The 21,622-nt window shown below is 43.0% G+C and overlaps 1 protein-coding gene across 2 annotated transcripts in view; it reads left to right on the top strand.

Annotated features, from left to right (window-relative positions):
- The first annotated feature begins 97 nt into the window (after window positions 1–97).
- Reln (reelin) overlaps window positions 98–21,622 on the top strand; it is a 460,252-nt gene continuing 438,727 nt past the window's right edge. For both annotated transcript variants that reach the window (NM_001310464.1, NM_011261.2), the window contains exon 1: window positions 98–623. In NM_001310464.1, coding sequence (NP_001297393.1) covers window positions 395–623 — 229 coding nt within the window. In that variant the 5' untranslated portion in view covers window positions 98–394. The remainder of the gene's footprint in view (window positions 624–21,622) is intronic.

Here is a 21,622-nt window from a genome sequence, read left to right as displayed (position 1 = left end):
GCGCGGGGGCGGGGGCGCGGCTGGGACACGTGTGGCGGCGGCGGGGGAGGGGGCGGCGCCCGGGGCTTTAAGAAGGTGCGGAGGGGGCGGGCACTTTCCCAAGCCCGGCCGAGGGGCGTCGCGTGCACACCGGCGGCGGCGGCGCTCGGAGGCGGACGACGCGCTCTCGGCGCCCGCGGCCCCGGTTCCCCCCGCGCTCTCGCTCCGGCGGCCCAAAGTAACTTCGGGAGCCTCGGTCTCCCGCTAACTTCCCCCCGCGGGCTCGGTTGCCCGGACCCGCTCGGCTCGAGCCCGCCGCCGGCTCGCCTTCCCCGCACGCGGCTCCTCCGTGCCGGTGCCTCCGAAAGTGGATGAGAGAGCGCGCGGGGCGCGCGGCGGCACGGAGCGCGGCGGCATGGAGCGCGGCTGCTGGGCGCCGCGGGCTCTCGTCCTGGCCGTGCTGCTGCTGCTGGCGACGCTGAGGGCGCGCGCGGCCACCGGCTACTACCCGCGCTTCTCGCCTTTCTTTTTCCTGTGCACCCACCACGGGGAGCTGGAAGGGGATGGGGAGCAGGGCGAGGTGCTCATTTCCCTGCACATTGCGGGCAACCCCACCTACTACGTACCGGGACAGGAATACCATGGTAGGTACCACCACGGCATCCCTACGGCGCCACGGTGGCCCGCGAGCGCATCTTTCCATCCTTTTCCTTCTTCCCAGGGGCCAGCCGGCCGGAGACCGGGACAACCTCCTACCTCAGCGGGGTGCGCTGCCTGGGGAGAGAGAACAAAGTTAGTGGAGAATGGAGTCCTGAGTTGGGATTTCAACTGTCCCCTAACACATAAACTGGTGCTTATGTGACAGGCCACACAAGCTTTTGGTACTGCTGTCCCCCACCCCTTCACTCCCTGCAGCTGCCGAACCTGCGCATCGTGTTTTCCTAACCCCAGTACTTAGATACCAGACTTTTGTCCTGTTCTGGGTCCTCCTTGGTGGGTCCCCAGGTGGCGCTGGGGTTGTCACTGGGTTTTGCCGGCCAGCTGCCGACAGATTGGAGCACTTTGGTCGGTGGCTGCCCATGCCGGCGGCCAGTTAAAAGTTCCCGCTGCTCTGCAGCCAGGAGTCCCTAGTGATCTGTCCTCAAGAAACAGAGCGGCTGTTTCCAACCCTTTATTCTTTTAAAGAGTCGTTTAAAATATCAGTGATTGATGATTTCTGTCATCCCCTTCATACTTTTAGCTTGGTGCTTGCTGTTGTTAGCATTGTCTGGGCGATGCTTACTAATCACTTGTATCTGCACAGCTTTAAGTCCCTGGCAGGACCTACAAGCTTCTCCCCACAAAGGCGATCCCTCTCCTAAGGGATCAGTATGCAATCCTTCATCGAGGTGAAACATTACTGCAAAGTTGAATTTTAGCAACAAGAAGAGTAATTTAATGTAGTATGCAGTCCTTCATCGAGGTTAAAACATTACTCAAAAATAAAAATTAGCTACAAGAAGAGCAATTTAGTGTAGTCCATATACTTTTAATCAAGTGAAATATGTGGGAGATAAACCATGTGTACTTTCTGTCTTCATTCTGGGACTTCTTAATGATAGGAAATGTTAAATTGGAAAATTTCCATAAAATATTTATACCCAATGACATAAACTATCATTGAGTGAACTCATGCCATCCCAAGGGTGCTGTCTGTAATAGGCTACAGGTGTTGACAGAGCAGAAGGTGGCTGGCATTTCACATAGATTTGGGAGTGAAAATTTTGTAAAAATGCTAAAGAGTTTTCTGTTTCAGTAAAACCTTCCTACCCACCTCCAAATGGCTTTGGCTGAGTCTGTTCATCCTAGATATTTACACCAGTGGCTTTAACAACTTCCTCAGAGGGGTGGCAGCCTTGTTCCTGCAATTTCATAATTTAATTTTAGGAAATCAATTTCTGTAACTAGTCCTTTAAATAAAAGGGTTTGCTTGTACGTGTTCCCTTCCCAACAGTTATCTGGTGCTTTTTCTGAGATCATGGAAATCTTTGCAGTGAAAGGAACGCCAGTGTGGTGACCACCCAGACCTAACCTACAGACTGACTGAGACAGTGGTCACTTGGCGTGCCCCTTAGCAGACGTGTAGCTGGTTATCTGTGAGAGCCGCTAGTCGGTGAGTGAGTGAATGCTGGTCTAAAAGGTGCTCCTGTCAAGCTGTGAGGGGTGTCTCTGATGACAGAGCCGCATCAGCCCCCACCACACAGACCCTTTGTACATCACTGCTGAAGGGAGTATCAGTGAGACTGAGAATAACCATCTACAGCTTTTGGGTTTGCTGTAAAGTTGGCAGATGAACCACAGCCTGACTGCAGTCATGTCACTAAGCCTGAAAAGAGGGGAATGAATGCATTCTTTCAGACTGGACATTGTAGGGAACAGGTCCCCAGAACCTCTCTTATGCCACCAGAAAAGATGGAGGGATTTTATCATGTAACTTGAAAGGTCAAATTATTAGAGTAATGCCATTTTAAATTCCTATTAAATATTGTATCAAAGTTTAAGCTTTGGGAACCAGCTGTATAACTCTAGGCCTTCAGTGTTTTTCCTATAAAATGCTCTACAGGTAGGAGAAATGCTTAAAACTGAAATTATACATATATGTGGCTTTTTAATTATTAAACCTTTGGAAATGAAAAAAATAGCATCTGTAAGAATTGACTCACTATAGGAAAACATAATAAATACATTTGTGGTTGACTCATTTTGATGAATGTTGAAAGCAGGAGGAGGTCATTTGATCAAAAGCCTACTTACGTAAGGAAATCTGTAAAATATGGGCTTGGGAATCTCTTTCTAGCCTTCTAAACCTTTTAAATGCAGCACTCATGTCAGGAAAAACGAGTTTGTCTTAGATTTCCATCAAGCTCGGGGATTTGGATGAATGGCATTTGGGTGGAGAGCTGGTAGTTTTGAGGTTTTTTTTTCCTTTTTCTTTCCCCCTTACGACTGTGTTGAGATAGAGCTGGTGAGTAGAACGGCACCCACCATAGACGGTTAATGGCGATGTCAGCTCCTCTCTGAGGCTTGGGCTGTGTGGCAGTGTATAATACAAGTGGTCCAAAGTCACACATTCTTGTATGAATTATATTTATTTAAAGATCTCTGTGGAAAGTCTTTGAGTAATACAGTGCTAAAGAGTCTAAGCCTGTGATAGAAATGTCAAGATTTCTAACAGTAAGTAGTAAATCTGCTCATTTAATGAGCTTCTATCGCATACATAACAAACGGTGAGAGTCAGGATCTCCTTCCTATTTGTTTTAAATTCTGTTATACAGGAAGGCTTTTTATGGCATTGTTAGTCATAGACAAACTATGATCTCTTCTCATGGATACACCACAGGACATCGTTGAGCAAAAAGGTAACCCGTTAGTGTTGAGTTAGAAAGGCCTCAGAATTTGAATGCTTTAGTTTTCTGCTATCCAAAGATGCACTCAACTTCCCAATGGGATTTCTAGACTTCAAATCTGAGACTTTTTTGTAGAAATTCCCAAACAATTGGAAGAGGAAAGTGGTTCCGTCTAAGTGGTTCAGTCACAGAGCCATCTCTGTCCCCTGCCACACCCAGGGATGCTCTGTTTCTTCTCGGGACCAGCTCAGTTCTGTGAGACGTGTTGGGGCTGAGCTGGCGTCTGCAGCCGGCTCCCTGTGATCATACCTCTTCTTCACAAACAACCGGAGGTGGCTAATACCATGTCTTCGCAACCCCCTTTCCTGTTGTCCGGTTAATTTACAGAGAATTTTGAATGTTACTTTCTTCCAGTTTTACTTAAAACTTCAGAAAGATGTTTATTCTTCTTTGCTTAGGACAGCTAATATCTTTGGGAAAGCAGATAATTTGCTTTGGGACAGAAAACCTTTTCCACATCTTGGAATTCATGTCAGATAAGAACCTGCCCACCATGTAACAGACTACACGGTCACCATTGTGAAGCTAGGCATCCTCTAAGAGCATTGTAGAGCAAAGCACATGAGCCTGCCCTAATGCCTCAGCCTTCAGAAGGCAATTTACCATGATATGGAGATGGAATCCCTGTTCTTTTGGTAGCATAAAGCAGAGGAAGTGTTTCATTAGCCATGAGAAATAGGCTCAGCAATACCCGACTGAAGGGAGGAACCAGCAGTAAGAACATGTCTGCAGTAAAATCGAATTGGCGATGGTGGACAAGGAGCATTGCTCTGCACTTTGTTGACTCAACATTACTATCGGTGATTTTTTTAATTCCATTTTTCTACTCCATCATTTTTTCACAAGTGACATTGTTGGGAAAGCAGGAGAATCAATTTCCTAAGGCCCAAACTGAACATTCCCCTTTAAAAGGCATAATCAGGGCGATGTGCTAGGGCTGCTTTGTTGTAATAATTAAAGTTACTACTTTGTAGGGAAATGTGCTCAGCAGCCAACTGGTTGCTGTTCATTTTTTTTTTTCAAAGAAAGCATGATGTAGTGGCCTTTAAAGTACAGAATACAGTCTGTCTTAGACTTAGTTTGAAAATACACCCCAGGCTTAGCTCCCTTTAAGGGAATGATGTTACTATTCGAATGAAAGTGATTTCCGATTGCTAATGTAACTATTGTTGATTGGTGTGTGGCCACTTTTCCTGGTTATGTTAGAGTCTGGAATCAGCACATGTATCCATCACATGCAGTTCCTAAGTGAAGCACACCTGTGCCCTGTGCACATATGTCTGTGCAAATTGGATGTTTAGAGAATTCTGTCTCACTTGTTACATATTTTATCTTACTCTCCTCGGTTTATTCCACTCATAGTTTACTGGTGTGGTTCATATTTTTTTGAAATCATATAAATCCTACTTTGTCCAATTTATATTCTGTGTGTTCCAGTCTCAAGCTGGAAAAAAAAAAAAAGCCCAGGTGTTTGGAATGCTAATCTAAAGCCTCTAGCCTGGGCAGAACTCGAGTCCATGCATAGCACCACAGAACTTAGAATAATACCTTCATTTTTGTGAATGTTTATTTTGAATGACTGTTTTATTTAGATGTTAAAAATAAAAGATGCTTGTACCTCTATAGTCACAAACCGCCTTACTCCAATAAACATTTCTTTTTATCTCTAAGAGGATGTTGGATATTTTAACAGGTTTCTCAAATAAGTACAAGTGGATTCCAGACTTTCCACTGATTGATACAGTTAAAAGGAAACATTTAAGAGTGATTTTTTTTGTTGTTGTTGTTTCTTTTCCTATTCTTGAGAGTTGGCCGACTTCATAGGATCATCTGTAAGCCTAACTTTGGAACGATTACACATTAGGCTACAATTTCATTCTGATAATCTATAATGCTACTTTGGATAATTGTTAACTTTAATTAATTGGACTCATTACATCTTTAATCTTCCCAACTATTTGCTGAGGTAGAACCTTTCACTTCAGCGAAGCTTCACATCTGAAAACCATGAACTGAGGGACCAGGATTTTGTGAAGATTTGGAATTGAGAGGATTTGTAAAGACTCGTATGTTTTGCAGAAACAGAATAATTGGGCTTCTGTTCACTCAGTCCAGAAAAGAAAGAGGGTGTGGTGCGTTGAGACTAAGTGTGTGAGGTCCTGTGAGCCAGGGAGAGAGGCCCATGCTCGTGTCACATGACTGACAAAGCAGGTAGGAAGGAAGCCAATTGATCAAAGTTTTCATTTACATGAAGACATTAATCTATATCACCTGATCTTAGACTCATTAATAAAGTAATCAAATTTAAATATAATTTCAACCCAAAATATAATTTCAATCTCATCCATTGTGAGCAAAAGTAAAAAAGTTTATAGAGTATATTGCATATTTTAGAAATTTAGATTAATTTTTAAATACCAAGCACTGCTTAGAAGTTAAGGGTCCAGACTGCTCTTGCAGAGAACCTGAGGTCAGTTCCCAGCACCCACATCAAGGGCTCGCAGCCCCCAGGAACCCTAGCTCTGTCTACCAGAGGAAGCTGACAAGCACATCTGGAAGCACCTGCAGTCACATGCATGCCCCCCACCCCAACCCTCGATGACACATAATTTAAAATAAAATAAAATGTTAAAAAATAAAGATGGTGCATGACTTAAAAAGTCTGCTCATAGGCCATTCCCCATGAAGCTCCCGTCTTTGGGAAGCAGTTTGGAGAGTAGAAGACCACACCTTGGCCAGATCCTCCAGGCGGGGGGGGGGGGGGGGGAGCTTCTTGAAAGCATTTTCTACACGATGCTTGATTAAGTTTTTTTAAAATATGAGATTCTTGAAGACCGTACATCTAATTTTTCCTTTAAGATCTATGCCTGGTAGGATTCAAATGTAGGAAACAGTCTGAGGGTACAAGGTTCTGCCCAGGAGAACATTTAAAACTCCAGTATACCTTTAATGCTAAATCAGCTTCCTTTAGGCAAACAAAGCTTTTTTTTTTTTAATTAAGTTCTATTGATTAAAGGACTTCTTTTAGTCTGCTAAGCTGGCAGAGGTTTGAAATAGCACCACTTATTGGTGGGGATCACTGCCCACAGGCTGAGGGGCCCAAGAAGTCAGGCAGCTTATAACACAGTGCTCCCCTTCTGGCTCTTGCTACCTTTGCTCCCTGGTTTCTCTTACCAGTTCCCACTTGCCTTTCTTCTTCCCATTACAGCTTCCTGTTTCCTCTTTATTTTTTTCTCCCCCATAACTGCTTTTTTGTATTCTCTTTCTCCACTTCAAATTTCCACCCATGAGTCCTCCTTTTGTGTGCTCTAAGTACCATGTATAATGTGAAAGATGTCACATACATTATACATGATCCTTGATATTTACATCCCAAGTTATAGTCACTGATCATTTGCAGTGACTGAAGTGGGCGCATGGTGCCTTAGAATATCAAATATTTTCATGACATTCACAGGCCTTATGGCATAATTTTTTAAACTGTTGATTGTTCATTCCCAGTAGAAAAGTAGCTCCCTTTTTACTGTATAAATCTCTCAGAGTTTGCAAGCCATAATTACTTAATTCTGAGTGAGCTACTCTCCTCACCCTAGTCAGTATGCAGAATCAGAAGCAAAGGCAGGTAGACCCTCTAGTGCCAAGTTACACCCGAACCCTAGTCCCCATTTCTAAGTCTAATCTTATTTCAGAATCGCAGCTATTTTGAAAATACACGATAGGTATTACCGATAGCAGTTTTTGCACCTGGCATGCTTACCCTATATTCGAGGGGACAGCAACAGATAAGAGTTGTCATCCAATAGATGACTGTGAGCATCCACTTCTGTATTTGCCAGGCACTGACATAGCCTCACAAGAGATAGCTATATCAGGGTCCTGTCAGCAAAATCTTGCTGGCATATGCAATAGTGTCCGGGTTTGGTGGCTGTTTATGAGATGGATCCCCGGGTGGGGCAGTCTCTGGATGGTCCTTCTTTCCATTTCAGCTCCAAACTTTTCTCACAATGGAGGAGCTAGAGAAGGTACCCAAGGAGCTGAAGGGGTATGCAACCCTATAGGAGGAACAACAATATGAACTAACCAGTAGCCCCAGAGCTTGTGTCTCTAGCTGCATATGTAGCAGAGGATGGGCTAGTCAGGTATCATTGGGAGGAGAGGCCCTTGGTCTTGTGAAGATCATATGCCCCAGTATAGGGGAATGCCAGGGCCAGGAAGTGGGAGTGGGTGGGTTGGGGAGCAGGGGGAGGGGAAAGGAGAGGGTATAGGGGACTTTCAGGCTAGCATTTGAAATGTAAATGAAGAAAATATCTAATAAAAATTTGTTTTTGAAAAAAAAAAGTTGTTCATCCATGCATATCCAATTTTGATTTGCTATTGTGTGTCACTCTTTAAGGAAAATCCTGAATTAGGCATATTGAGGGTAGTCACAAAATTCAAAGGAAATTCCAAGTACTCATTACCAAGTACGTATGATGAGAATCCTCTTCTCACCCCAAATTAATACATGACTTCCCTATATTTATAAAAAAGCTGATAGTATAGCTTTGGTCCAATGAAAATTTTGTTTGTCTAGCCAATTCCAACTAAAACCTTACTATTCCTAAATTAATTATGTTTGTTCATAGTTATGATAACACTCAAAAAATGGGCATGTGTCTTGGTGGTGGTCTAAGAAGGATGATAGAATAAAGACACCAGTATTTATCAAATTCTATGTAGACTTTGATAGTACCTTATGTAGAATAGTCTTCAAATGGAAATCTCTCTCTGATGGATTAGAATGGAACAATACTGATTTTGGTACTAGAGTTGCTAGATCAAAGGTTGAGTGGAGAAGCTTAAGTTCACAGCAGTCCAGTGGTAAATTGGAAGGGGAGAACATTTACAATAAAACCCACACTAGCCAGGAAGGACTTCTCCAGTGTGTTCTTACATCACTGTAGCAATGCTGATATGAATGACAGCTGGCCATTAGGTTGGAGGGAAGTATGGGGCAGATTCCACAATGTATCAGTTTCTTAACCTGCTCCTGTCAGCAGGTGGAGTTGGCATCTTCTTCACTAGACTGTCCTGGAGGACGAGAGTCCTGGTTTTCGACTCTTGTCATGCCACGATGGTGGGGTCTGTTTATTATTTTCACTAGAATGCCCTTTCATTTTGTTCTGGTGAACTCTGTGGCCGGTTAAAAATGTCTTTCAAGTCTCTCTGTGACATAGTCTAGTTCACTGATAGGAATGGGTGGCATCTCTAGGAAGCTGGATAAAATCGGGGAAGGGGGGCTTGAAAATGACTCGGCAGGTGCGTAACCATCTCTGCTGGTGGGGTGGGGTATGGATGCAGTAGTATTATCACAAGGCCATGTGCTAAGAATGCTCACAGTCCTTGTTTATACCAGCCCTGAAATAATGTTTAGGTTGCTTCTATCACAAGAAATTACTCTTCTGTCATCTCTTGGTTGTGCTTCTTGTATTAAAGTCTGAACAGCCTAATCCTCTCATATAATTACTTTTGGTAACTTCATGGAGCAGTATGCTTTCAGAATATCTCCGAAAATAGGCTATTTCTGCAGGTTTCAAAGAATGTGCATGTTATGTCAACTTCACTTATACTTTGGGAAAGTAACCTCTGCCTGACCCCAATTTCTGGAATTTCTTATTTGCCATCAATTTATGTTGTAAGTTTCTTTCACTGAGCTCTGTTTCCTGGCTTTCTGATCTCTCTAAAGTACAGTGTCACCATATGTAAATCCTGTTGACATTTAAAACACAGTAGACATATGACACGGTTGTAAATGTGAGTTCTGCCTCAACTTTAACCTTGTTTGTTATGGCTGGCTCAGCCTCCAGGACCAAATCCAAGCCTGCCTTTCTCCAGTGAATTCAATACTGACAGAGGAAACAGACGTTCCTGCCCTACCTTCAGGAACACGCAGTCTCCCATTTGGTTCAGGCACCTTTGTGAATGCTGAGAAATCCTATGATCAGATCCAGTTCTTTTTACACTTCCTTTTCCCGTATAAACACTTCCTGTCTTTTCATCCAGCAAAACATGATCTATGTTGCGTCCACTGATTGTGGTAGGAACTAGAAGGAAATTAGTTGGTCCTCAGTTCCTAGGAAAAATGAAATGTAAAAAGATTTGGGGAAATGAAGAGACAGCGCAGTAGTTTAGAGCACACACTGTGCTTACAGAGGATGGGTGTTCAGTTTTTATCACTCAAGTGCTCAAACCTGAACATAAACCTAGCTCCAGGGACAGCACACTCAGGTCTCTGTAGGCTCTGTAGCCTCAGCTCCAGGGGACAGAACACTCTCTCTGTAGACACCTACTTGAGACTCATGTGCACATACCCACACAAAGATACACATACACAATTAAAAATAAAATAAATACTAAAAAAATAAAAAATAAAAAGAAAGAAAAGAAAGAAAGGAAAAAAGACAAATGGCTCTCTACTCTCATTCCAGGCACTGATACTATCTGGAAAACAAAAAACTCAAGAAACTTCTAAATAATCAATAATACTACTAATCACAGCCGAACTTAAAGTAGAGGTTAGTATGTGCCAGACACCCACACCTTTTGTGCACTAATTCATGTGATTTTACCAGGACATCTTGCTCTTCCCTTTTATGGAAGCAGAGCTGAGTCACTGAGGAGTAAATAATTTGTGTGTGAGTTAGATGCTGTTATTGATAGTTCTTAGTCCATCCTGCCCTAGAACTCATACCTTTATGCAATTAGTTTTGGGAATGATGTTTATCTTATGAAAGGGAAAATAACAGAAGGAATTAAAGTCATTTTAAAAAAGAGAAAACTAAGAATTGGAAGCCAATTTTATTATTTTTAAAATAAAGCCAGTAAATAAAGATTGCAAAATCAAACCAGAAAGCTAACCTTTGTTAAACATGGCTGGAATTTCCCCCAAGTCCACCATTCCTTGTTTGACCAAACTTGTCTTTCTGCTAAAGCACGATGAAAGGTGTCATCTGGCATATGTGGTTCCAAAGAATTAACATGCCTCAAAATGTGCTGACAAAAAGTATTTAAAAATTAAATTTTTGTTTAAATATAGTTTTTAACACTTTTGAAAATTTGACTTTTTGGTAAAACGTTTGCTTCACCAATAGGATCTGAATATCTGAAGAATATTAAAAATTTAGGCGGAGACAGACTTTTAAGGATATTTTGGTTGAATGTGAAGGAATTTTAATCTAGCAACATTATTGTTCTGACAAGGGATCATTATCCAAAGGCCTTCTAGGTCTGTATGATCTGGCTGGAATGCCGACACATCCTTAGCACTTACCTTTAATCCCTAACCATTGAGGGCAGCTCAGTTAAATTTAGACAGTGCAGTAGAGTTCAGTTCAGTTCATTTTGGTACAGTTCCGTTTAGTTCAATGAGTAAAATGAAGTTGAGTTCATCTGTGAGTTCATGCAGAGGCAGTTGAAGCCAGAGAATACAAAGGAGCCAGAAGATCAGAACAAATTGCCAGAGTTGGTTTGAGGCCAAGCAGAGCAATTCAGTGAGAAGCTGCGAGAAGCCAGATTGAATCAGTCGGCCAGAAGAGGAGTTTGAGCCAGAGCAGCTGAGTTGAGCCAGCCAGCCAGAGTTCAGAAAGAGCCAGAAAGGGTGAGCTGATTCAGTAGTAAGCCTATGAGACAAGTTACATCTGGCAATACAAGTTACATTTACAGTTGAAACCTATCTGTGACACAGTCCTTTCTTTAGGAAGTTCTGTCTGTGTTACTTACCCTGTGAGGCTGAGTGGCATGACACACACTGGGGACCTTGTTGGCCACACAGTCAACGCTGGTTCTACAATGTCAGTCAGCGGTTCGTTCCAAGTCCAGATCCTAGAGCGACAGAAGAACCAGTGCATTTGCTTTGTACTTAACTTGGTTGATATATTTTTATACACGAATCTTTTTATCCTTGCCTCCAAAAATTTCACCTTCTGATATAAAGTCAGAGCTCAGCTCCAGGTTCCAGTGGGGTGGCGAGAGGTGAGCCAGACAGGACCACAAAGCTCTGTGTCTGCTGAGCAGAAGCTGTCCCTGCCTCAGACTCCTTTAGTACATACATGTCATGATCATCACTGTCAACCCTTTATCCTGGAGGTTGACATCAGACTAAGACCGACATTTAGTTATAAGTGAAGTCAAAATGTAGAGGGCAGATTCTGTCTTGTGGAATATACAGGGGGTAGAGGGCCTGGAGTCCATTTTTAAGTTCCCTAAGAAGAAAAAATTGACCTCATTAAACTTCAATAACTCAAGATTCAGTAACCACCTTTATTAAAATGTCATAAAGAGTGGAAATGTCCCATGTGTAGGTGTCTTTTCTCAAGCCTGACACACGAGGCCATGCGTGCGGCTGGCATTTTCTGATGGGTTAGTCTGTGAGCCTCCGAGTAGGTAGGGAAGGAAGGCACAGTGCAGCTTATCAGGATTTCTGACCTAAAAATGCAAGGGTTAATATCTTTAGATATTTCCTTTAAATAAAAATGGCTTATTCTAGACTGTTGACACACCCTCAGACAGACACTTCGTTGTGAACTATTTTAAACATGTAGAAACTACAGTAAATGAACATTTAAAATTGATATCACTAATGAGTACCCAGAAGGTAGCCATCTGTATTTGTCGAAACAGAATGCAAACACGGTTGACAGCAAAGTCTCCATTTGTTGAAATGTTTAGTGGCCCTAGCATTGATGTCATAGCTGAGTGAGCTCCTGTCCCCAGAATGGTCACCCACAAGCATTTCTACAGCACCGTGGGCAGCGTGGAATCCTTGTCCACAGATAAGACAGCAAATCTTCAACAAGATGCAGGATCAGTTGGCAACTAATGGAAAACTCTTGAGCCTTTTGAAAGAATATCTAATTGTTTATAATATGCAAGGACTTGGAGCACATTGTGCTAATTGGAATAAGCTGGGAGACAAATGTGGAATTCAAAATGTTAAACTCAGAAGTAGGGTGAGATGGGCTGGAGAGGGGTTCAGCTGCCAGCCAGGTAGGAATAAGTTCAAGAGAGTTGGCTGTATTGGCAGACATGATGACAAATTCCCATAATCTGGTGGCACAGATCTGAGGGAAGATATGTGAATATTCAAAGTCAGCATGGGCTGTAGAGTAAGACCTTACTCAAAAGAAGTAAACAAGACTTGCTGCATACATAACTATCATAGTTGGGAATATAGTGTATAAATGCTACGAAATTTAAAACCTGTCAAGGGCTCAGACTGTAGCCCAGTGGTAGAACACTTGCCTCAGATGCATAGGACTTGACCTTGGTCGACAGCCTGCCAAACAGACATCTACCACAGAAAACCAAACCAAAACAAACCCTCAGAAAGGGTCTCCATTATCTTGGCTAGTTTAAGATGAACGAATCTTTTTATTAAGTAAGAAGAATGTAAAGGAAAGAGTTACCCCCAGAATACACAGGTGTTAGTATTAAGTGACCTTTGACTTTTATCAGCTGCCCTAGGGCTGTGTAGTTCAGAGAGGAAAGGATGCCTACCTGTTGAAAGCAGAGACCAACTATGGCTAACATGACTAAAACTCACAAACTGAAGGTAGATCATGTCTGGAAGGAAAGCAGGAACCCCACCCTTGGAAATCATGACACTGTCTCAGGTGTTGGTGGATGCTGCTGATAGCACCCCAGATGGCAGGAAACAGTACAGGCTCTCACCCGGGGTTAGGGTGAGCCCTCTCTTCCCTTCCCTTTCATGTGCCATTGCATTTTACATTCAGATTCCTAGAACAACACATCAGAGTAGGCTTCCTGGGGCATCGTGGATGGAGATGCTCTTCTGTCATACACATGATCCAGCCTAAAGGTAATTTATGTGGCTTTGCAGTTTTGTGCCAGTGTCTGGGTCTCTTGCATGTTAACGGTGCAGTCTGATTGTCTGTCTTGCAGGAACTCACCTTCTAGTCTGCTGACTGCTCTTCACTAGACCACCAGGGATCTTGTTCTTAGCCTCCTTCAGGGACTTATGAGAGTACACATGGCTCTGCCTTCAGTTGTACTATCAGAAACCCATCTCAGCGTTCACTAGGAAATGTCACAAGGCTTCTTTCAGGACCAAGGCAGAGCTTGTCACGGTGGACCGTCCTTTTTTCTCTGACACATCCTCAGTGGACTTCTGAGGCTCTGATTTGGTCCTTGCCTGCCTGACTACAGAGTCAGAGGACTCAGGGTTGTCTTTGCTGCTTTCTCTCTTCATCTGCCCTTTTCTCCCCAGCGATGTCATCTGTCCTAACACTTTAAGTGCCATCTACACACCGTTAACTCCCAAACAACTGTTCTCTGCTTAAGCTTGTTACCGCTGACTTAATGCCTGCACTTGGCTGTCTGCCCAGAGCTTCCTGAACCTCTTCATCATGACATCCCTTCACAAGCTCCTTCTGGAGTCTCCCCAACTCTCCACATGACAACTTGCTGTCTGGAGATAGCCAGCCCTCTTCATCGTTGTCTAATGGCCCCTTCCGGTCCCCACTCTAAGGCTTTGCAGCTGTATTTTCTAGCCCTCTGGGTCTGCCCCTGCCTAGCACAGCCAGCTTCTCCTCACCCTCCTTGACTCTGCCTTGTGCTCAGTGGTTTGGGCATCCAGCTAGGACCAGGCTGGTGCTGTTCTCTGCTGCATACTGTCTACCTCAGGCCGCCCCAGGCTTCCTACCCAGCATTCCATTCAGTTTGCCATTTCCACAAACAAGGTGGCCAGAGTTTGAATGATAAATCATAAGGTAATTTTACCTGTATCTTTTGTTCCTCAGTCTCCTAGAGAAAAAGATGGAAATCCCATTCTGTGGCCTACGGGACTTGGCGGTGACAATCTCCAGTTTCTTTTCTGATGTCCTATTTGTCTTTTTTCTCATCTGTCTTCCACAGAAATCACGAGGGCTTCATCTCTCTCCTAAAGTGTGGTAGGATTCTACTACCTCAGCGATTTTACATTTGCAGTCCTCCTGGTTAGCATGCATATCCCAGGATTGCCTCGTGCTTGGTCTCAGAGATTCCAGCCATAGTCAGCTCTAACCTCAGTGAGCTCTCCCTGGCCACATGACCTAAGGCAGGCCCCCTTCTTTCCCAGTGCTCATATTTCCATGGGCTACCTTATTTCTCTTTGTATAGTGTCAGACATGTCACTGAACAAAAATCATGTGTGGGATTTCCTTAAGAGTTATAATTGTCTGAATGTGATAATTCCAAAAGAGTAATTAAAAAGATGATTTATAAAGATGTATGTAAGTGTACAGTTCCTGACTTTGACTGTTGGGTGGATACTAACAATGCCTAACAAATCTGAAAGTCACATTTTCATTTTCCCACCCTCCATAGTACAAAATTCTCATGACTTCTGTGAGACCATGCAAGGCTATTTATAGCAGCTTTTGGGCTGGCCTTACTTTAACTATATGTTAGCATATCCCAAAAGTTCTCATAGCAATTAGTAACTATAATTATTAATAGAAACTATAATGGATTTTACGTTCTTGTTCCCAGAAGCTTGTCTGTGCTGTACCATAAATAAAACCGAAGCAATCTTGATGAATGGGAGATAGTTTTTATTTAAATTTTCATCTGGATGGGAATAAATAATTGGAGGACAGACTAAAATAGTTCCAGCAGATATGCAGCAACCATATATAAAACACGTAAAAATAACAACTTAAAAGTTGTACCAAAAATTCATCTTCTAAGAAAAAGTGTTCCTGACTAGGGATAGTTGATTAGAGAATAGCATTTGAGACAGGTGCTTTGTGCTTTGTGTCAAGGAATTAACACCTCTGGATCCTGCGTTATGTGGCTGTGGGCCAGCAACCTTTGCCTTATCTGTTAAATCCTTTGCTTATTTTAAAACATGTTTGATAGCTTCATCATTTCTAGGATAGATTTTAGCTGAGTTCATCACCATTTTCCTCTCTGTAACCTACTCCACTGCTGAAATCTGTATTTCTAATATGTTTCTCTCCAACTTTAATCACACCTACAGGTGTGTGGTGTATGTGATGTGTGTGTGCACATGAGAGAGAGAGAGAGAGAGAGAGAGAGAGAGAGAGAGAGAGAGAGACAGACAGACAGACAGACAGACAGACAGACAGTTAGTTTAGTTAACTTCTTGCTCAAGGTTACTTTCTGGATTAGGGCTACACTACTTAAAAAAATGTCACTCCTCCCCCAATAGTCTTATTTACCATAGTCCCGCAGGGAGGGGGGTGGGGCCTTATAAGCTCCTCCACCATCCTTTTCAGTATTGATTTTAACAACTTGTTAGTAATGCTAGTAATCCTATGTAATATATTCAGTATTTCCCCAGTTTTCCATTATGAATTTTCTTTATATGAAAATTCCATGTTCCTATATGTCAAAGGAACATGGAATTGTCTTATGTGTGTTTCGGCTTTGAGCTGTAGTAGATGTCTATTGCTGATTCATTATTGTTGAACTCATAGCATGGTGAGTCAGCCTGAGCGTGCTGTGTCTGTAATGCATCACAGCCTTGCTGTTCTAGGAGCACTGGCAAAGCTACAGCAGTGTCTTTGGAGGTCTTTACACATTGGAATCATCAAGGAAACCCCCAGGAGAAAAGTGTAGCAAGAAAGCTTGTGAAAAGGATACTTGTTTACCGTTTCATAATCTTTGTAACATTGGGGGCCGAAACTTTCCGTGTTTCCTGTGTTGGCAAAGAATGGGCTGTGTATTGTACAAAGAAGTACCTCAACCAGAAGGCAACACAGTTTCGTTCTGGAAAAAAGGGTGTGCCACCACCCACACTGAGCAAGCAGCATACTCGGACAGGAAGGTCACTTAGCTTTGCTTCTGACACAGGTGGTGGGTGACTGTGTTTCCCACTGATGGGAGCTGGGATCTCAATCTGTCATGTGGCTTCATGGTAATTGGTTTGAAGGAAGTGAAGGAAAGGCAGAGAGGCTAGCCACCTTTGATAGAAAAAAAGTTTCATTCAATTGTATATGAACTAAGTAAAGGGACAGCTTTGTTTGACCTCAGTTGGGAACTTTATTTTGCTCAGAGATGACTAAAAATGAACCATGAGATTTGATCTTGGAACTGTCAGTAAACTTACAAACCAGGAACTTGTTCATAAGAATGGGGTGCATTGTATACCACTGTAAGAGTTACATAGCCCAAGTCACCTTCCTTTCAAAGGACCACCTCTCCTAGTCCTCTCTCCCTCCATATATGTGGATGTCGAGGCAGGATGCTGATAAGGGAAGTCAGGGGGGTTGTGGTGAGCTCATTTTTGTGGTGTCTTATGACCTCAGTTTTATGAAGACTACCAAAAAGTTCTCATATGCTTTCTACTATTTTCCAGAGGACTTAACTTATTAATTGCATATAAGTATAAAACATTTAAATATATAAGCATAAATATATTTCCATATATTTATATATATCACACACAGTAAAGGGGCTCATTATTGTTTCATACATACACATGATGTCTAATGTGTTTGGATCTTAGCTACCTTTCTGTCCCCTTCTCTCACATTGATTCTCTTTATCTTCCCAGTCAGGCTTCCTTTTAGTTAACGTGTGTTCGTTTTTATGCATGATGACTTAATGAGCTTGCTTAGGGTTGATCACCTGAACATGCGCGGGGTTTATTTCCTGGTGCATGGCATGACCTGTACCACTGAAGTAAATGTCTTACTCTTTCCCAGGTACCACCAACTGCCAGTAAATCCTCATGGAGGGCTGGGATCTCTTGAGTCCCTCCCTACACCATACGAGATTATCTTATGCAACTACGTGTTGTATATAGTTGCCATTGTGTGAGTTTATGAGTACAAGTCCTGTGCCCAGGAGACAAAATTGCACAGCAACTCACCCATTGCTCTGGCTCTTATATTCTTTTTAAAATTTCACGTGTTTTGATACAAATGAGTGTTTTGTGGATGTATGAACAACACTTGCCTGCAGTACCCAACCAGGCCAGAAGAGGGCATCAGATCTCCTGAGCCAGGAGTTATAGATGGTTGTGAGCTGCCATGTGAGCCTGGGTATGGAATTTGGGGCCTTGAAAGAGCCATCTCTCCAGCCCCTGACTCTGATATTCTCTTTGCCCCTGTCTGTGATACACCCTGAGCCATGAGGGCTTGGTATAGCTATCACCTTAGGGGTGAATCTCCAGCTGCCCCTTAGTCTCAGCAAGCTCACCGGTCGGTTATGGCTCTATGTTTGTGCACTGCCCACTGCAGAGAGAAGCTTCTCTGACCAGAGCAGACAACAGCACTAACCTATGAAGAGAAAATAACATTCAGAGGGCAGGCTGGTGGCCTGAGTTAGCTCCCCACTAGGCAGAGCAGCAGAAGCCACTGGCAGTCTGTCCATTGGATTCTTGAAACCCTGCTCTTGGTTTAGTTAGGCTGAGCGATCATCTGGACCCTCACTGAAGAAGTCCTGGTCCATCTCGGGAGGCTGAGGAGGGAGAGCTTGGGCATTGCCTTAGACAGTGCAGGTGGTGAATTGATGAGCAGTGAGGTGGGAGATTTCAGGGTCTCCGCATAACCCTCGCTGTGTGTACTGGCTGGTTTTGTGTCAACTCGACACAGCTGGAGTTATCACAGAGAAAGGAGCTTCAGTTGGGGAAATGCCTCCATGAGATCCAGCTGTGGGGTATTTTCTCAATTAGTGACCAAGGGAAAAGGCCCCTTGTGGGTAGGACCATCTCTGGGCTGGTAGTCTTGGGTTCTATAAGAGAGCAGGCTAAGCAAGCCAGGGGAAGCAAGCCAGTAAAGAGCATCTCTCCATGGCCTCTGCATCAGCTCCTGCTTCCTGACCTGCTTGAGTTCCTGTCCTGACTTCCTTTGGTGATGAATAGCAGTGTGGAAGTGTAAGCTGAATAAACCCTTTCCTCCCCAACTTGCATCTTGGTCATGATGTTTTGTCCAGGAATAGAAACCCTAACTAAGACACTGCTTCTGTGGAGACGGAGCAATGTGTATGGGTGCACTGGGCTGATGAGACTTAAGGAAGACCAGAGTAGTTACTGGTGACAGCAGGCGAGGAAGCCTGGTTCAGACACAGCGTTGTGTCTGGAACAGATGCGTTAGAATTCTGCATCTGCCGCACTTGGCCCGTTCATCTGTATAATAGCACCCATCTCTCAGTGGTAGTGAGGGCCATTTGTTGCCACGGTAGAAGCTCAGTGGGTCTTAATTGCTACCAGAAAACTGCCAGCAAGAGTGGTTCTGAGACTTTACAGGAATGCACTGGGCTTGGTTGATGGGGTATGCGGTGAGGTGTGAGTAGTGGCAGTTCTGAGGAACATCAGTTTTGGAAAGGCTTGCAGGTTCCCGTGGGAAGATTTTGGATTCTTTCACTGTATTATTTCCTTGGGGCAAAGATGTGGTAAGTCACTATAGGACAACCAGTTAAAGATTGGTGGCTTCTTTTGTTCATTTAATGCCTGCATTTGCGAACTAAAGGATGCCAAGGAGCCTGGTGTCTGGTAGTTTTACAGTTGCCAGTGTTTTCCAGTACACTTGCTTCTAATCCTGGCTATTCAGGCTGGTAGTATACAGCACAACCGCTACATTGTAGCCATTTAACTCGGTACAAAACACCACAATGCTTTTTAAAAAGTGAATATTTTATGTTACTTAATGTTACACTTATTAGTTAACGTTTCTTCACAAGTTCTAAATGCAAAGGTGATAGGACTAATTCAAGTTCCAGGGATAGGGACAGACTGAAGGGGAAGGCTTGGATGAGTTCTCACTGTGCCCTTATTTAAACAGTTTAGTATTTTAATTTAAGGGTATATAGTAAAATCTTTTCCAAATGTTGAACTCTGTTAACACAAATGCTGTAAATTTTCTGATTTAATTGAAACAAAGGACCTTGCTGTGTCAGCAGAAAGAGAAGAAGATCTTAGGGTTGCTCTGATCCAAGCATCGAATCATGGAAATACACAGAAAAATTGGTTATCACTACTGATACTGACGTTAATTTTCTATGCCCAATGGTCTATTTAGAATAGGCTCCTAGCTTCTAAGATAAAGAGATTCCAAGGACCAAAATATATCACATAGTCTTTTCAAAACTACAGAAATGGTGGTTTTATTTTATTGTTTCCATCGGAAAACCATGGTTTTATGAGTATGATGCTATAACATTCTGGCTTATTTATTCAAGTTGTCATTTTAAAAGGCCACACAATAATGTATTTTCTACCATTTATGTTGATGGAATTGCTCAGGGCAACCATTTCCTTCCTGAGGACAAAGACACCTCATTTGCTCTGAGTTCTGGATCCTTTTCAGCATACAGTAAGATGTAGTAATGCATTCCTTTTCTTAGATGTGCTTGTGCTATGGAGGGTCATGAGCACCACTTTTAAACGTCTGTATTATTTTGATTTTTAAAATACATGCCATAATGTTTGAGACATCTTGGCCCCAAGGTATACACAAGAAACAAAAGTTCTCTGGCCCCGATTTAGCATGGTGAATTTCCATGACAACCGGTACTTAATGTAATATAGTGGTGCGGCTGCCTGTGCATCCATATGTGTGAGAGGTGTGTGTCTCTCACGCACACACATGTATAGGGAATGGAGAAGGAGAAAAGTAAACACATTCAGCCTGTGGCCAGTTAGGATGGGGAGGGGCAGGTAAGGGACCTCATCGATGAAGGCCATGGCCATGATCAGGGAATGAGGAGGAAGAGCGGTCAGTGGTCAGTGTGGGGCCAGGAACACAGATGTTGTTACAGGTGCTGGATACTGCTCTCAGGAGCAGCCGGGAGTGATGGGGAGTTGGCACTATTAGGGGACCATCTAATATCATCCAAAATAAAGAAAGAAACCCAGTCTCAGACAAGAAAAAGAACATTCTTCTCTAGCATTTTCAAAGCTTTCAGACTCCCTTATTTTTAAGGGGTTGAATAGGTAGAAAGCCTTGTCCGTCTGCACATGAACACTCAGAAATTAAATATTTTTATTCCTAAAAGGTAACTAAGGTTTCACTTCATGTTTCCTACTTCTGGAAATGCTGCTAAGTATTTATGTGTGTGTGTGTGTGTGTGTGTGTGTGTGTGTGTTGTATTTTAATTTTCATGTCTTTGAGATGATGGTAGTGGTGGTGGTGGTAGTGGTGTGTGTGTGTGGGGGGGGCTATGTGTATGTTCTTGTGTGTGGGTATGCAGGTGGAGGCCAGAGAACATTTGGGTATCTTCCCTTAGTGCCTTCCACCTTATATCTTGAGATATGTTTTGTACTAAACTGAGAAATGAACCTAAGGCTTGCAGATTTTACTAGATCACCTGGCTCTGAGGATCCTTCCTCTACTCTTCTGGCACTGAGATCATGGATGCTTGCCACTGCATCCAGCATGGATTCTGGGGATGCAAATTTGGCTTCTCAGCTTGAGCAGCAAGCATTTTACCCACCGAGCCATCTCTGTCATCTCAGGATGATGCTCTAATTTAGATGAGCACAGAATGCAGTATGAAGAAGTGACTCTCCAAAGGCCATGGTGCTAAGTAGGTAAGCAAAACCCAAAACAGTGGGGCCTGGGTTTACAATCCTAAGTTGCTCTTGGTATATTTACCTCAAACAAACAAACAAACAAACAAACAAACAAACAATGTGCCAGCAGGCAGCATATCTGTTTATATTTCTTTGCCTTTGAGTTTCAAAGACTGCCATTTCTCTTATGCATGGGTCATCTGGTAACTGCTCATTTACTTTTTTTTTAACATTTTTGTGCCAATTTTTTGTTTATATATATATGTATATATACACACACATATATATACATGAAAAATATATATACATACATGTAAAAAAATGGAGTCAGAGGACCCAAGTTGTTGCTTTCGTCATTGTCGCCTCCTCCTCCTCCTTTTCCTCTTCCTCTTCTTCTTCACCTTTGTCTGCATCTTCGTCTTCATCATCACCATCTCTAAGTCAGTTGTTCCACAGCCACATTTAAGACAGTTCAGCATCTTCCTGGGGTGGTCAGTGGCCAACCAAAGCTTTTCAAAATTGATTTGGGGTTTCTTAGAATTTAAAACATGCAAAAAAGATAGCTTGAGGGGAAAAGTTGTGTGTTTTCATTAGGACCTTGAAGAACAATTGTACTGTCTTCTCTCATAGTTGCCTTTGCTTACCTTACCTAAGAACGCTGAAGCCCAAGGGGGGCCTGTTT

Source organism: Mus musculus, chromosome 5, assembly GCF_000001635.26.
Source record: "Mus musculus strain C57BL/6J chromosome 5, GRCm38.p6 C57BL/6J".
Taxonomy (NCBI): domain Eukaryota; kingdom Metazoa; phylum Chordata; class Mammalia; order Rodentia; family Muridae; genus Mus; species Mus musculus.
This window is presented reverse-complemented; position numbering and strand designations above follow the sequence as displayed.